The 17,917-nt window shown below is 35.8% G+C and overlaps 1 protein-coding gene across 5 annotated transcripts in view; it reads right to left on the bottom strand.

Annotated features, from left to right (window-relative positions):
* The window catches only part of Cad96Cb (protocadherin Fat 4-like Cad96Ca), a 328,400-nt gene that overhangs the window by 23,382 nt on the left and 287,101 nt on the right, over positions 1 to 17,917 (bottom strand). For all 5 annotated transcript variants that reach the window (XM_067158408.2, XM_068230420.1, XM_067158409.2 and 2 more), the window contains 3 exons: positions 12,752 to 12,942; positions 6,633 to 6,747; positions 2,368 to 2,519 (listed from right to left, as the gene is read on the bottom strand). In XM_067158408.2, the coding sequence (XP_067014509.2) occupies positions 2,368 to 2,519; positions 6,633 to 6,747; positions 12,752 to 12,942 (458 nt within the window). The remainder of the gene's footprint in view (positions 1 to 2,367; positions 2,520 to 6,632; positions 6,748 to 12,751; positions 12,943 to 17,917) is intronic.

Genomic DNA, 17,917 nt, shown 5'->3' with positions numbered 1-17,917 from the left:
TCATTCTTGTCATCTTTCTTGAAAATGTGTATAACTATTGCTTTATTCCAGTTTTCAGGTGGGTCTTCTCCTTTCCAAATTCTATTTAGGAACTGGGCGAGTCTTTCTTGGAAAGATTCACATGAATATTTGAACAACTCCAAATTTAAGCCATCTTTCCCAGGTGCTTTATTGCACTTTAGTGTTTTCAGAACTGCAACTAGTTCTGTCATTGTAATGTGTTTGATGCGTGGATTGTCTGAGTGAAGTGTCTCAATAGGTGAGACATTCTGTGACCAAAAATTTTGAAAGTGATTTGACCAAGTGTTGCAAGAGATTGTGCTGATTCTGAGAGTGGCATGACATGAGATAACAATTAAAATTAAGAAAATAAGAATTAAGAAAATTAGTAATTATGAATTAAGAAAATAAGCTTGTACCCAATGATAGGAAATTTCTGGCATCGTCTTACATTTTTACATTTTTGTAGCCTGCCATGCTGAGCTCTTCAAAACTCAGGCTTCTTGTCAAAGTTGTCTTAGGGATCTTGTAGGCATATGCCCTATCTTTCTGCAATTTCATTTACTTTCCCTCATTAAGTACACGTTTTTTGACACTTTGCTTCTTATTACATGTAATAAATATCATTTTTGGTCCGTATTGATGATACTAGATTGAAATAATAACATTAAGTTATTTATTAGACCACCTAATCAATACAAAATCGTCTTGGATGATTTACATAAATTTGTTAGCTAATAGTGGGACATGTTTCGCCTTCCCTGAAGGCATCATCAGCCATAGTCTTAACCTTAAATTAAAAATAAGCGTCTAAATAACATGTAGTAATGAAATGAATTTTAAAATCTTGAAGAGATTTGAAGTAAATTAACATTAAAATAACAATGATGGTTTGAAAATACAATGTGATGAGATACAATAGTGGAAGTATTAACAAAATTAACATTAGAAGGCTGCTAAAATAAGTACAATGGATAAAACAACAGATTGTTATACAACAAGTAGTAAGACTGCATAAAAGTAAAGTTGATAGTCATGGCGGTTATAATAAGACGATGGCGAAAAATCTTATATAATCAAAGTAAAGAGGAGAGAATAAAAGTCAAAGTTAGTCGAGAGATCCGAAGTTCATCATGATCTTGAAGATAAAAGACGAAAGTCAGATGCATATGGTGAAGTTGTAGAACACATTGAGGATATGAAGTTGGTGAATAGAAGTTGAAGCAGTTTCAAATAGGATCACTATGGACCATCTCAAAATTTGAAGTGATGTTCAAATGTTGTAAATTGTGAGATTTGAACATCACTTCAAATTTTGAGATGGTCCATAGTGATCCTATTTGAAACTGCTTCAACTTCTATTCACCAACTTCATATCCTCAATGTGTTCTACAACTTCACCATATGCATCTGACTTTCGTCTTTTATCTTCAAGATCATGATGAACTTCGGATCTCTCGACTAACTTTGACTTTTATTCTCTCCTCTTTACTTTGATTATATAAGATTTTTCGCCATCGTCTTATTATAACCGCCATGACTATCAACTTTACTTTTATGCAATCTTACTACTTGTTGTATAACAATCTGTTGTTTTATCCATTGTACTTATTTTAGCAGCCTTCTAATGTTAATTTTGTTAATACTTCCACTATTGTATCTCATCACATTGTATTTTCAAACCATCATTGTTATTTTAATGTTAATTTACTTCAAATCTCTTCAAGATTAAAATTCATTTCATTACTACATGTTATTTAGACGCTTATTTTTAATTTAAGGTTAAGACTATGGCTGATGATGCCTTCAGGGAAGGCGAAACATGTCCCACTATTAGCTAACAAATTTATGTAAATCATCCAAGATGATTTTGTATTGATTAGGTGGTCTAATAAATAACTTAATGTTATTATTTCAAACTTTGCTTCTTATCGAGTATAGAATGAATTCCTCTGAAATTATTTACGAATTTCTGCACGGTCTCTCTACACCTGGAAATTGTGTTACAAATTGCCTAATTACTTTCCTTCAAGACTCTGTTTTCACATAATTATTACACATAAATATCCTTTCCTCTACCGTGTACACTCGTGTAGGCATTATGAAAATTATATCCTGAACTAACAGTTCACAATCCGATGACCTAGCTGTTAACACCCTTTAAACAACAAACATCATAACAGTGGTTTTAAGGATCACTACTTTCAGCGTTTTCAGAAGAAAAGTTTGGCTATCTTGGCGATAAGCTACACAATCCTCCGCAGTATTATTGATTAATTTCCATGAAATGAAGATATTCATGGGACCATTTGAACAAACTGAATTAGCTTGGTATTCTTTCTCATTCAAGTAAATAATATATCTTACTGTTTATATATGTAGAGGATGAGTAAGATGATGACGAGGGCCAGAATCCCCAGAAGAGCACCAAACACTACCATCAGCAGGAAGCTTGCTCCACCTGGAGTCCAGCTCGAGGAAAGAGCTTCAGGGAAGTGGACGATTACTGGCACCGACGCCTGAAATATCAAGTTTAAGCATTAAGTGACGTTTAGTAAATTTATTTAATAAACCTGTAAAAATTAGAATAAGAAATGGCATATTAAACTGACCGTAAGGACCCACACAGTATTTATGTTTTTCAGATTGTATTGCTCAGCTATCCTCAGATTGCTAACTTTTTATATACACACACCTGTCAGAGTGTCTAAGATAGTAAAGAAGTGCTTCCAGAGTAAATGCCTATATAGCTCCCCTTCATATTCACATAACGGTTATGTGACAAAATGCGATGGTGCTTAGAATATGATAGTTTGACGTGATATCTATAACTTATGAAAGAAGCTTGAAGCATATTGTAACTGTGATGGATAAAGGTTTTCCTGTATTGTTCTTTGTGCATTCTATTCTTGGTGAATACCTATTTACTTCCTCTGAGCAAAACATGTTGAGTTGATAAAATAGGGATTTCAATTTTAACATCACTCGTGCCAGCAGGCTTTAGATAACGTGTGTGTCATTGTTCTCTAGTCAAACAAAGCTAGGTTCCTTTTATATATTCCAGCAAAATTTGTTCCAGTTGTCCAACGCAATAGGACAGGAACACTGCTGTCACCTGCCTTTTCTACATCTGTGAAGATCAAACCAATTTGCTTGAATTTATCTCTGCACTTCTGAATTACTTGCCTCCATGAAAAGTGATGGTCAACACGAGATATACTAGCAAGGTATCCACATTGTTATTCCATATCATGGGAATCACTTTCCAATTTCCTCTTTTGCTTCTAATGGTTATGGGTGAAATTGTAAAGGAGACAAAGGTAGCATATGGGAATCGGGAGATGAAGTTATTACTATTTGCAGACAATATTGTGGTCTTGTGAACAAACAGCAAAGAAGCACAGCGAGTTTCTCTCATCGGTTCGCAGGCAGGCGCACCGAGCTCATCTGCCTCGCGTTGACTCATCACTCCCCACTGTGTGGCATAGCAACAAGAATCAGTGCATGATATGAGATAGCAATTAAAATTAATAAAATAAGAATTATCCTTTTATTTGCTTTATGTCACACGTCTGAAAATTAAAAACCCTTAATATCCGGGGAAACAATATAGAAATGTCATACCAACACACTATCAGTGTGTTTCAATGCCAGGCTCAGATTCTATAGTACACTTATTCAACCAGAGGCTCTGAATGCAGCAGAATGCCTTGTGATGAATAAGAAAGGTTTGGTAGAGAAATTGGAAGCCAAGGAAAGGAAGATTGGTCCCAGTCAAAGGAAATTGTGGATGCAAGAAAGGGCACATCCATAAGCTACAATTATTCCTCATTATAAAGCCATCACTTGTTTAGAGTGTAGCTGCTGCAATAAAGAGGGCAGTGTTAAATTGAGGTCACATTTTAAAATATTAGATCGAATGATTTATGTACAGGGCCGAAGAGGTAGTATGTGATCCCATGGGTTCACTGCTAATAATGCACAGGAAATGCCATTTATTCCTACCAAGTCCGATACATGCACGTCCACGCTGTGGCTCCTGGGCAACGGCTACACTGCGTGCACACGGTTAAGTCTCGTGAGGGCAAAAAAATGCGAGTTCCCGATACTTCAAAATGGGAATCCACCAGCTAAGGGAGACAACCCCGAAAGAAAACATCGGCCTTCAAGGACTGCTGGGTGTTGGCGTTGGGCTGACAACCCAATCTGTAAAAGACTCTCGTTACGAAATCTGAAGAAGAAATAGCCAGCCTGACCTTTATATGATGACCTCGCAAACGTGTAAAGGACTTGAGAATTGGTTCGTGGAATGTTTTAACTCTTTACCAAGCTGGAAACCTAAGAAAGTTGCTTGATCAGCTGGATGAATGATGCGAGAGCTTTCTATAAAAGTCGTAAGGATTTCCAGCCTAGAACTGTATAAAGATCAGAAGGTTGGAGTGGGCAGGACATGTACTGCATGCTAATAACAGAATGATAAAGAAGATATTTAATGCAGTGCCAGAAGGAATCAGGAAAGTTGGCAGACCTGAGTTAAGGTGGAAAGATAACTGGAGGAGCTCTGCACTTAACAGGAAAGAATGGAGGCCAAGGCCCTCAAAGGGCTGTCGTGCCAATGATGATGATGATGCTGCTATGTACAGGGATTTTCTGAAATAGTATTAATTCAACATTTAATTTATGTAGGTATTCTGTATTCATATCATACCATGACAGATGTTGCATGTAAATTTTATACAGTTATCGTACATTTATTCAGCCCTGAAAAATTATTTCAATGGAGCATTCAGATAAACACACACACACACACACACACACACACACACACATACACACAGACTGAAGTTCATAACAGGTCAAGGTAAGCTACTGCCAAGCGCTTTACCCTCAAATTGCTTTGTCCAGGGTTCCAAAGCTGTTCTCAGAAACAATCCCCATTAAAAATGAAATGAAATGGCATATGGCTTTTAGTGCTGGGAGATCCCAGGACAGGTTCGGCTTGCCAGGTGCAGGTCTTTCTATTTGACGCCGTAGGCAACCTGCGCGTCGTGATGAGGATGAAATGATGAAGACAACACATATACCCAGTCCCCATGCCATTGGAATTAACCAATTAAGATTAAAATACCCGAACCGGCCAAGAATCGAACCCGGGACCCTCTGAACCGAAGGCCAGTACGCTGACCGTTCAGCCAACGAGTCTGACACAAAACTAAAATCCCCAGTGATGTTCCATGAGGAAATTCCCATTGTTTGCCTTTATCATTCATCCAGATCAGGTGCAGTAAAGCCATTGCACTACGCCACTACTAATAAGCATCAGAGCCTGTTCATATTCCACAAGGATTAGGTAAGAGCCATGTTTCCATTTGAAGATAAAGTTTCCGGGTTCCTGTAGATCACCAATTGGCGATATATTGAGCAATCTTAACACTATATGACACTTCTTTACCTGTGCTACCAATGGCGGATGTTGGTACGGGCATTATATCGGGGTAGTTACGGTGCTATTTTTTATCAACAATATCCGGCTGTTCCCTGTTGCAGGCGATAACTGAGGGTGGTGATATATAGTTTACTGTATATTCACATGTGGAGAATGTAACAGACACCATTTAAAACAGGAGGATTGCGTTCTACGGTCATCTGACACGAATGAGCTCTCTGTCCTGTTGGATCTTTGCTTACTTTCTATGTAACAAGACCAAACAAATCTGGTTCACTGAAGTGGAAAAGAGTTTACAAGAAGCGGTTATTACAGACTACAACATCCTATCCAGATCAAAATAAATAATAAAATAGATTGTATTCATATTTCTGTTGGAAGAATTTAACCTTAAAGCCAATACCCTGGCTTAAAAATATTTACGTTAAATGTTTTCCTTTTTCAGGCCTGGTGACTAGAGACTCCATGTTTGGCACCAAGAAGACTAAGCCTTTGGTTTTTGGATGGCATCCTCAATCTACAATACTCAGGTTTCTTAAGTTGCTTTACGTCGCACCAACACAGATAGGTCTTATGGCGACAATGGGGTAGGAAAGACCTAGGAGTGGGAAGGAAACTGTCGTGGCCTTAAGGTACAGCCCTGGTGTAAAAATGGGAAAGCATAGAAAACCATTTTTGGGGCTGCCGACAGCGGGCTTCAAACCCATTATCTCACGAATGCAAGCTCAAAGCACAGCACAGCTAACTCACTCTGTCTCAGTTTTCCTTGGTACTAGACTGTTTTTAATGATTCAGTGATAAGGAGACCACAGAGCAAGTGTAGCTAATTCATGGTCTTACAGATTTAATTGTGAAGAGGCAAGAAAGTGTATACAGTATTTATTTACTTACTAAAATATTTATTTACTTTTATTTACTTATTATTTTTATTTATTTATTTATTTATTATCCTAACAGTTTGAATCCTACTGTACATGATTAAATTAGGGTTATATTTCTAGTATTTTCGTTTTAATTATTGGTCCTCGACACAAAATTAGTTTATAATGAAGATTTGTTTATAATCTTCTTGTAAATAAAACAAGACTCAACATTTTTTCTTTTTAGAATTTCCCTATCCTAGAACTACAGTCTCCATATTATTCGATGCCCTTGCAGTATTTCAGAAAGATGGGTGAATACTTACGACTCGTGGGGGAACTCCACTGTCTGTAGCCACAGCCACCAGATGGGCCGTACTTGTGTTGAGAGAAGCCATGTCTGTAATGAAGATCTCGCCAGCTTCATTTACTCCAAATATCCTGGAACAGGCCACATTACAAGGTATTAATTTTATTTTGTTCTGTTTAAGATATATGGGGAAATCTAATGAGAGCTGCAGCTGACGAATGCAGAGAATGGTTGTAAGATTTCAAACTTGACATTTGCTGATTATAATACAATCCCGTGCGAATTAATCAGAACGCAGCAAATACACAATTTTTACTTATTCAATTATTTACATAATACATACCTTGAATACCTTCTAAAAGTTAATATCCTCTTTGTGTTTTGTCGGTTGAAGGACGGCACAGACCAGCAGGGTGTCTACAGATTTGAGCAAATCATTTCCCATGACTTCCATAAGTATTTCCTATAATATTCCATGGCTCAATTGAAACAGCCAATAATGAATTAGAAAGAAAGAATGCCCTCAACTTGACTGTTTGCACTTCAACAAGTGTCCCCATTGCATTATTTATTTCTAATTAGTTTTATTTATGTATTTAAATAATACTTTAGCAGCGTAATTACACAAAAATATCGCACTTCCAATGATACACAAAAAATTACCTATCTATAGGCCTAGTTATTTGGTAATTCTTTTCAATGTAGGGGTGTCACTATGTTAATTACAGTATCCAGAAGTCTTATTCTCAAAAACATGTTCATTATTATTGAAAAGTCATACTTTCAACCATATGACAAAATATGTGGTTTAGGAAAAAGAATAGCAAATCCAGTACACATGTGTTATCCCTAGGACCTTTTTAATGGGCACACTGCCCTGCTGTATTCTCCGACCACCTAGTTAACATAACCTATATATGTGCTAGTTACTCAATATTAATACCTATTTGAGTCTTTGTGTGTTCCAAATTAACTTGTAAATACTGTAAAACAGTTAATTTAAATGATAAATAATTATTGTCAGCACGATTGCATCAATTACATCGGAGATCAAAAGTTTAGCGAGTGGGGTCTGGGTTAGCTTCAAATCGCATACGAGCCCTCTACTCGGCATGACATCACGAACCTGTATGACAGTCCACATGTCCACAGCAACTGAGTGGTAGACCTAAGTCCGCTGTTACATGGATTTGGAACTAGCAATAAAACACCAGAAGTTCAAAATACTCTTATGTCTTGCTCATGATAACACTAAAATAATTCAATTTTGCAGTTAATGTTTACCTGTCTGATATTATTGTTAATGCCCTGAGGGGAATGAATTGAAATTTTTTCATATTGAAATTTTACATAGTATTCCCCATCCAGCTACTCATTCCTGCCCTCTGGCTGACAAAAATTTGTGGAGAGGACACTGTACACAAAATAGTTGAAGTAACAGAAGGATGATTGTCAAAAGTGCAAGTCACAAAATGATGGATGGCTCTACTGGAAGCAGCACTTGGCAGACACCATCCAGTAGTGGTAGCAATAACGAGTGAGAAAAATTGAACAGAAGGAAAAAGAAAGTATGGAAATTAAAAGATAAAAATATACAGGTGATGCTGAAACAACTGATTCCAGCAATGGAATTTGGAAGTGTAGTAGGGTCCAAGTATAAAAAGTTGTGCAGAGAACGTCTGCAAGATGCAAAGAACCATTGTGGAAAGAGGCAGTGAAGGTAGTTGTGGAAGAAAAGAAAGCAAGGCAAAAATGTAATAGAGATAAAAAGGAAGAATGTAAAAAGGATGTATGAAGAAATTAAAGAGATGTAAAAATTTAGTAACTGAAGAAAAGAATATTTAGAAATGTCATGATCTGTATTGAAGTGGGATTACAATAATTGAAATTAAGAGGGTTCCTCCTATTCAATACAAAGATATTTATTAACATGAATGAGTCACATTATCGTTCACATGAGGCACTAGTTTCAGCACTAAACTTGTGCCATCATCAGCCAACAAGTCAAATCGGGCAAACACAATATAACTTTACAACAACATTAAAACACACTAATACCTGCACAGATGAATATGAAATAAAATATGGTACATGATGTTGTATTTCAGTTTAAAATCCATTAAAATGACTGACTCCATTGTATACCCATGGTGGTTTGTCCAGCTTGTATATGTCTTTAGTTTTTTAATTTAATTTTTTACTTAGACTTTCTGGAATATACAAAAATAAATAGCGACACTTTTCCAAACATCCTCATGTGGGCCAGATATGTTGATGACACGTGTTATAATGGACGAAGCAATCAACAACGAGACCTCTACACGGCAAGAACTAAACAACATTGACCCCCACATCAAATTTACGCTTCAGTCCGAAAATAATAAAGCAATTCATTTTCTGGATTTAACTATTCTCAGAAATCCACCTGCTCTTTCATATAGAATCTTCAGAAAACAGACAAACTGCCAATACTATTCGTCAAGATTCCATACACCCCCAAACACACAAACTGCAGTGTGTAATAGCATGGTTCATCGTGCATTCTCGATACCTATGTCTAAAAAAGACCTCAATAGCGAACTCAACACTATATGAGCAATCGCCAAATTTAACAGTTACAACAGATCATTTATAGAACAGATAATCAATAAATGTAGACACCAGCCTAAGACTACTCTTAAGAAAAACATAAAACTACCGTTTCATCTACTTTTACATTTAACGACGATGTCCATCAAATCACCGATCTCTTTCGAAAACATAACGTAAACATTTTCTTCAGAACTAATAATAGGACTTCAGAAATTATACACAATTCAACATCAGTCAACACCTCTAACAGATTTTCTAAATCCGGAATCTATGGATTCAAGTGTATCGTCTACAGCGCCTCCTACATGGGATAAACAGGACACAGCTTCACAACCAGATATTCAGAGCACGTCAACGCAGTAAGATATAACAAGTTTTCTGCTATAGGCCAACACATTCACAACTCTAATCATAAGTTCACTGATATGGAACATGATTTTGAAATACTTCAAATAGCAAACAAAGGGCCAATCTTGAACATTGTCTAAAATGGTTTCATTCATTGTGATCAATATTTCAACCCTAACTATAATTTAAATGAAATTTCCGAGAAATATAATATTCTTTACGATCTCTTAATTAAATGGTTAAGAAATATTAGACCGCATAAAAACAATTCGATCTTTCAAACCATACGCAGTATGTATGCACATCATTTACCCCTACTACCACATCCTTCCGCTCCACCTTAGCTCCATCAGTCCAGCTCCGTCTGCTGATCACTCAGGCTGCTCAAGGTGAGTCCGTTTCTAGTCGTCGCTCGTTTCTTCTAGACTTTTCTTTTTAGTCTTTCCTTCCTATCTTTTGCCTAATTCGACTTTTAATTTCTTCTCCAGGTTCCAAAACCCATATTGAAGTGGGAATTAGTTCATCATATGAATGTTTACTTTTCGGAACCAAACTACAGAACACACAGTGTTAAATTCATATGACAAACTCCGCAGCATAATTTTAACAGATTTAAGAAACTAAAGACATATACAAGCTGGACAAACCGCCATGGGTATACAACGGAGTCATCATCCTTTTAACAGATTTTAAACTGAAATGCCATCATGGACCATATTTTATTTCATATTCATCTGTGCAGGTGTTACAGTGTGTTGTAACGTTGTTATAAGGTTAGATTGTGTTTGCCCGATTTGACTTGTTGGCTGATGATGGCATAAGTTTAGTGCCGAAACTAGTACCTCATGTGAATGATATGCAACTCATTCACGTTAATAAATATCTTTGTATTGAATAGGAGGAACCCTCTTAATTTCAATTAATGAAGAAAAGAAGAAAAATGGAAGAAATTCACAAGAGAGATAGAAAAGGATGAAAAGGAACAAGAATGAGGAAATGGTGGAAATACAGGCAAGAATTCAAGCTGCCAACAGAGCATACTTCGCAGTACTACCACTTTTCAGAAGTAGAGATATAAACCAGAACTTAAAAGTTATGCTATACAAAACCCTCATTTGCAGTATAGTGATGTATGGAAGCGATACGTGGACCCTCCCAAAGAAAGCCGTGGAGAAGATTGATTCCTTCAAAAAGGAAAATCCTGAGGAGAATTTATGGACCCATATGCATACAAGGGGAATGGAGAATTAGATATAACAATGAACTATATTCCCTGTATGGGGAGGCACCCCTGTCTCATGCCATTCGAATGAAGAGACTTAAACGGGCAGGTCATCTAATTAGGATGGAAGAACACCGAATCCCAAAGAAGGTATTCTAAGGAGACTTTGGAGGAGGAAGATCTGTGCGAAGGCCACGTAACAGATGGGAAGATGGTGTACATCAGGACGCAGCACACATCCTCAAGATCCAGAATTGGAGAGTAGCTGCACGAGATCGACAAGTTTAATTAAAAATAGGAGAGGATTTCCACCAATCAATACTTATTTATTGTATATATTAAACTACAGGACCGGTTTCGACCTCATATTCAAGGTCATCTTCAGCTGAACCATACATACATATTTATATAATGAAGCTTTGATTAAGATTGTGGTGTTGAAGGAATGCCATATGATGATGATGTACATTTAGTTACATACAAATGGGGCACGTCTTAGCATAAACTGGCGTATATGTCATTCTGTACAATATTGCAACTGTATGTCTAAAATGTTGAAGGTCTTAAAACTAGTGTATAAAACACGTCTTTTCCTAAACTAACTTATATATATGTACAAGATAAAAACATATATAAAAACACTTCATGCATATGAACATTCATTCTTGCTTGGTGGTCAATACATCGACTAACTTCCGTATTTAAGTCTTATTCACAGTTGTACACTTCAGCTGCTATTCTTGGAGTTTGTAAAATTGCATGGATAAAAGTTTTGTCTTCCTGTGCGTATGTGAGATAAAACACTTTCAATTTCAAAAAGGTGCCAAATGTATGGATGAAATTCAAGTAAAATATCTTCAGCTCTGCTGTGTGTGTTGCCTTTTATGGGAACCAATTCATGTTGTCCATCCCTACCCCCACAACAACTCTCCCTACCCCTCCTTCCCTTCCCCTCACAGCAGCTAGTATAAGCCCAAGAACAACACGAAGTAGTACATTACAAGCTCGCATGTCAAACACAACTCAGCTACACCAACAACAGTAAGTACATATTCCAATTCACACACATAACCCTTAGACATTCCTCCACACAATATCACTTATAACTCAATCTTATCTTCCACAGACAAACATAACATCATTGCACAGCTACAAATGGGAAAGGAGCCACTACTTTGAAACCAATGTCATCCAAATTTACGGACGCCAAAAAGACAACATGAATTGGTTCCAATAAAAGGCAACACACACAGCAGAGCTGAACATATTTTACTTGAATTTCATCCATACATTTGGCACTTTTTTAAAATTGAAAGTGTTTTATCTCACATACGCACAGGAAGACAAAACTTTTATCCATGCAATTTTACAAACTCCAAGAATAGCAGCTGAAGTGTACAACTGTGAATAAGACTTAAATACGGAAGTTAGTCGATGTATTGACCACCAAGCAAGAACGAATGTTCATATGCATGAAGTGTTTTTATATATTGTTTTTATCTTGTACATATAAGTTAGTTTAGGGAAAGACATGTTTTATACACTAGTTTTAAGACCTTCAACATTTTAGACATACAGTTGCAATATTGTACAGAATGACATATACGCCAGTTTACGCTAAGACGTGCTCCATTTGTATGTAACTAAATGTACATCATCATATGGCATTCCTTCAACACCACAATCTTAATCAAAGCTTCATTATATAAATATGTATGTATGGTTCAGCTGAAGATGACCTTGAATATGAGGTCGAAACCGGTCCTGTAGTTTAATATATACAATAAATAAGTATTGATCGGTGGAAATCCTCTCCTATTTTTAATTGTGCAATTGTCAATACGGAAATGAAGATTATAGATTACGATATCGACAAGTTTGGCGGAGAGCAGCTGGGGAGGCCATGACACGAAAACGGGCCGTCACGCCATAGGTAAGGTAAGGTAAGGTAAGGTTCTAAAAGGTAAACTTACTTGGCAGCAGGTCCTCTCAAGGACAAAGTCACGTAGTCTCCTCGGTCTCCATCCGCTGCTTCCACCCGCCCTACCACGTCACCAGGACGGATTGATGGGCTGTTTACATAGAACTCGTATTGTGGATATCGGAACCGGGGATCCCAGTCGTTCACGTTAAGCACAGAAACGTTCACTCGTGTTGAAGCATTCTGGAAACAAAAATTAGGTAGAGCCGAGTTAATGCCTTAATTCGAAGAATTTTTCTCATAAACCTATATATGGTATTACATTCTTAACCCCAGTGCTGCGGTCGAAAATACTTTATCTTTCTTATAACTGTGTTATACCCTTTTGTATGCTTCTGCCATCTATGAGCCACACTTTAAACTAAATAGTTTATAATTTTTCCGCAAGTAGTTCTGCAGGAAAAGATTTTTCTTTAGTCACTCAGTTGTAAACATAGTGTTTGAAAAGAAGCATCTGGAGGAAATCTTCCACTTTTAGAGGAGATTGAGTCCAATGTGGATATCGACAGTGGCGGTAGTGATATTGAAGATATTAGTGAATTAATAGCGAGCGACAATAATGTTGATAGAGGTGATAATTTGCTGCCATAGGAAGAAATGACATGCCCACATGGTTGCAGGGAGAATTTACGCTGAAGGCGCATACATTTCAAGCGCCAAACCTAGCTATGTCAAATAAGAATTTGACTCCTGAATACCCTGAAATGGATTATTTTGAGGCATTTGTGAATGAAGCTGTGTTCACAAAGGTAGCAGATAAAGCAAACATTTTATAAATTGACAATTAATGCAAGTTATGCTCTACTTTGATCAATACTGTGTGTTTAATTTTATCTTTCTACTGTTAATTGTGTGTATGGTTTGGTATTTTGTGTGAATATAGTAGGCATAGCACATAGCCTAACGCAAACTAAAATTTCTTAGCATCTTCCTCATGGATGAGATTTTTGCCACCTCATGTGTACATAATTAAATTGAAATAATAAGATATATAACGGTTCCCCTTTTCAATACAAGTAGAATAAGAAATGTAATGTTACATTCCTAGTTGATTACAAGCGGTACTATTCCAGTTCATCATCAGCCGATCACTTAAGAAATATAAAAACAATGTACAGGAAAATAGGTGATGTATAAATATTTCACCAGTTGCTGTTAATAAAAGCACTATAACACTATAGGGATTAGCACTGTGTGATGGAATTTCCAAAATCCTGAAGAAGTCTAGGATCTATCACATAAATGAAGCAAGATGCAAGTTTGGAGATGCAGAACAGTTGACATAAAACACGATAATTGGGAACAGAAAAAGTTAAAAAGCGCAATATTAGAACAATATGCATTTACACAGCATGTTATTTCTTGAAGATAAGAGCTCAGGTCGTTCTTGAGGTGGCGTAAGATTTAAACTTAAATGTTATAATGATCTGAACCATAAGTGATAAATGATACACATTTCATGCGGAAAAGAAAAAGAAAAAAGAGAAAACTTATATTTTTTAATAAAACATTATATAGAGAGAGGAGTTGAATTATATAGGAGATGATTAATAGAACGGGAGGTAGAATGAAGAAAGAAGAAAGGAAAGGAAAATAAAGGAGGAATAGTAGTTTGAGGTGGGGGAGGTGCATGGGTTATTGGAGGTAGGAAACGTGGGTAAGAACTGTGTAAGGAGTGGAAAATTGAATTTGGATTTAGAAGTTTAGAATTTTTGAAGATGAGAATGAGGAAGTCAAATAGAATATTGGGTTTTTCAGAAATGTCGTTTAAATTGAAATTAGGTCTAGTATTGGTCTAGGTGAATAAAACTATTTTCAGTTGAGTTTAGAAGGGGGGCTTTGGTAATAACTAAGTATTTCAATGTCCTGTTCAATATTGGTGAAATGATGTTTAGAGTCTTGTATGTGTTCTCCCATTGCAGAGAATCTGTTATATTTTATGGCACTGATATGTTTGGAGTATCTGATATTAAAGTTACGTCCAGTCCGTCCAATGTACGAAGAGCTACGGTTGTTATATTTGAATCTGTATACTCCAGATTTAGAGAAAGGATTAGATTTTCTTCATGAGTTAGAGTTATGTAATACTGTATTTCAAGATTTCAGTTATTGGTTCGTAAAGAGATTTTCATGTTGTGCTTTTTAAGAATGTTGTTGACTTTATAAGCATCTTGATTGAAAGTTGAAGTGGAAAATGCAGTGGCTTTGGTTTTATCATTTGTTAATGTGGTTTTGGGATGGTGCTTGAATTTGTTGATAATACAGTTTATGAAAGAGTTGTTAAAGCCATTAAATTAAGCGACAGTACGGATGGTGTTCAATTCATTATTTAAATCCTTTTTAGACGTAGGAGTGTTGAAGGCATGAAAAACTAGGCTGTTATAAGTAGCACGTTTATGTGCTTGTGGGTGTGAAGAATCTACCGTTCCAATACCACGTTGACAAAAGATAAAACCAAAGCCCCTGCATTTTCCAGTTACTTTCAATCAAGACTCTTATGAAGTCCCCAAGTTCTTAAAAAACACAACATGAAAATATCCTTTAGACCCATTAACAGAAATCTTCATATATTACACAACTCTAACTCATTAAATAAATCTACTCCTTTTTATAAATCTGGAGTATACAGATCAAATATAACAACTGTAGCTCTTCGTACATTGGACAGACTAGACATAACTTTAATATTAGATGCTCCAAACATATGAACGCCATAAAATATAACAGATTCTCTGCAATAGGACAACACATACAAGACTCTAAAAATAATTTCACAGGACATGGAAATACTTTAAGAATATTAAAAAAGGCCCCCTTCTAAACGCAACTGAAAATTATTTTATTCACCTTGACCAATACTTCAACCCTAATATCAACTTAGACGATATTTCTGAAAAACCCAATATTCTATTCCACTTCCTCATTCTCATCTTCAAAAATTCTAAACCTGAATTCAATTTTCCATGCCTTACACAGTTCCTACCAGTGTTTTCTACCTCCAGTAACCCATCCACCTGCCCCACCTTAAACTAACTATTCCTCCTTTATTTCCCTATTGTATCGTTTCCTTTATCCTTTCTTCATTCTACTTCCCATTCTATTAAACATCTATCTAATTCAACTCCTTTTTATATGTAATGTTTTGTAAAAAAAAAATGTTTTTCTCACTTTATCTTTTCCCTTTATAACATTTAAATTTATACCTTACGCCACCTCAAGAACAACTTAAGCTCTTATCTCCAAGAAATAACACGCTGTGTAAATCCGTTTCTCAATATTGTTCTAATATTGTGCTTTTTAACTTTTCTCTTCACAATTTTGGTTTTTTTATGTCAACATGTACTGTGTGATTTGCTTAATGCAAATATAAGTATCAAATAGGTGGAAATTTTTACTGTTATTGTTTCCTTGTAAATAGGATTTGATGCATGAAATGAAGCTGATTTCTTGCAATAAGTGGCATGTTCCAAGCTGTCAGCGCCGAGATGGCATGGAATGACATTACTAGACGAATAAGTTTGAGTGGCGTCTTTGAAAGTAGGAAAGATCACAATATGAAGATAAAGTTGGAATTCAAGAGGACAAACTGGGACAAATACTCATTTATAGGAAGGGGAGTTAGGGACTGGAATAACTTACCAAGGGAGATGTTAAATAAATTTCCAATTTCTTTGAAATCATTTAAGAAAAGGCTAGGAAAACAACAGATAGGGAATCTGCCACCTGGGTGACTGCCCTAAATGCAGATCAGTATTGACTGATTGAAATATTCCAAAGGTCTTTACTATGACTGCTTTCCCTAGCCTTGAAAACATTTTAAAAACCATTAAAGCCCTAATTTCTGAAGGAATTCTGATTATTAAGCTAAAACAAATCAAGTTTATTACATGTAATACAAATATGGACATTTTGAAGTGTTTTAAAACATAATCTTTCTCAATGCGATTTGATTTGTGTAAATAAATCATATGAGATACATCCACTTCTTGATTGTAAAACAACTTCATTGTTACCGAATCTATTCCTATAACACAATTCCTACTCAGTTTGCTTAATGATTATACATTGATACACAATTATACAGAACTTCAAGACTATTAGGGAAAACTCACTGAAGCAATTTACTGCTGTTTCTGAATAGTACAGATATCAACAGTCCACACACTGATTATTCACTTTTTTTACCATCACAAGGCAAGACTGACTACCCTTTAACTCACTGAAGTTGATTCTGACAAGTACAGATATCAACCAAATCTTCAACTCACTGTAACACTCACTCTGGCCTCTCAGCCTGTCAGCTCTATATATATACAGTTTATTATTAAGCTAAAACAAATCAAGTTTATTACATGTAATATATACCATTTGACAAACAGCCTAGAAATATGCACTTCTGGAAATGATGTTGCAACACTAAATGAACACATCTGAACTTATAAGGAACAATCGATCGATTGGCCTCTCGACTGGAGTAAATTGAACCTGAATGTTCAATTACAGTTTCCAAACACACATGGAAAAGTCTATAAAATTCCTAATGTTTCCACATGTATCTGGATAATACATCATTACAGTAAGTTTCCAGAAACCTCCATATGTATCAGAATGATAGTGGATTATACAAATATTACAGTTTTCTACAGTTTCGACTAGACAGATTGAGTTAACGTAAGAAATTTCATTTTTCCGTATTGAACCAAGAATTACAATAAATAAACTTGATATTTCCACCTATTCAATACAATTTTAATGCTGTTATTCAATTACAACATATTAAATTTCACAGGACTAGTTTCGACGCGGACTTGCGTCATCTTCAGCTTTTTCGGAAAATAGGCAACCTTAAAATTCATGACATGTTTTACAATGTTTGGCATGAAATCCAGTTAAATCTATAATTAAAACCTTAACTCATTAAAAACTATTATGACAAGTAAAAGACTTGCAAGTCAGTCATATGATAAAAGTTCATTGGTTAAATGATATTCTTATGATCAAGCAGTTGTGGAGTCTTTAAATTTGTTGAGCGATAGATAAAATAGTGTTTTCCATTTCACTACAACTTGTATAATGCTGAACCATCTCGAAAAACGTGAAGGTTGGTCATATGGAATTTTCTGCATAAAATCTTCTATGTCTTAGGCCTATGAGGTGG

The sequence above is a fragment of the Anabrus simplex genome, chromosome 14, assembly GCF_040414725.1.
Source record: "Anabrus simplex isolate iqAnaSimp1 chromosome 14, ASM4041472v1, whole genome shotgun sequence".
Classification (NCBI taxonomy): domain Eukaryota; kingdom Metazoa; phylum Arthropoda; class Insecta; order Orthoptera; family Tettigoniidae; genus Anabrus; species Anabrus simplex.
Note: the sequence above shows the minus strand (reverse complement) of the source record. Positions and strands in the feature narration are given on the sequence as shown.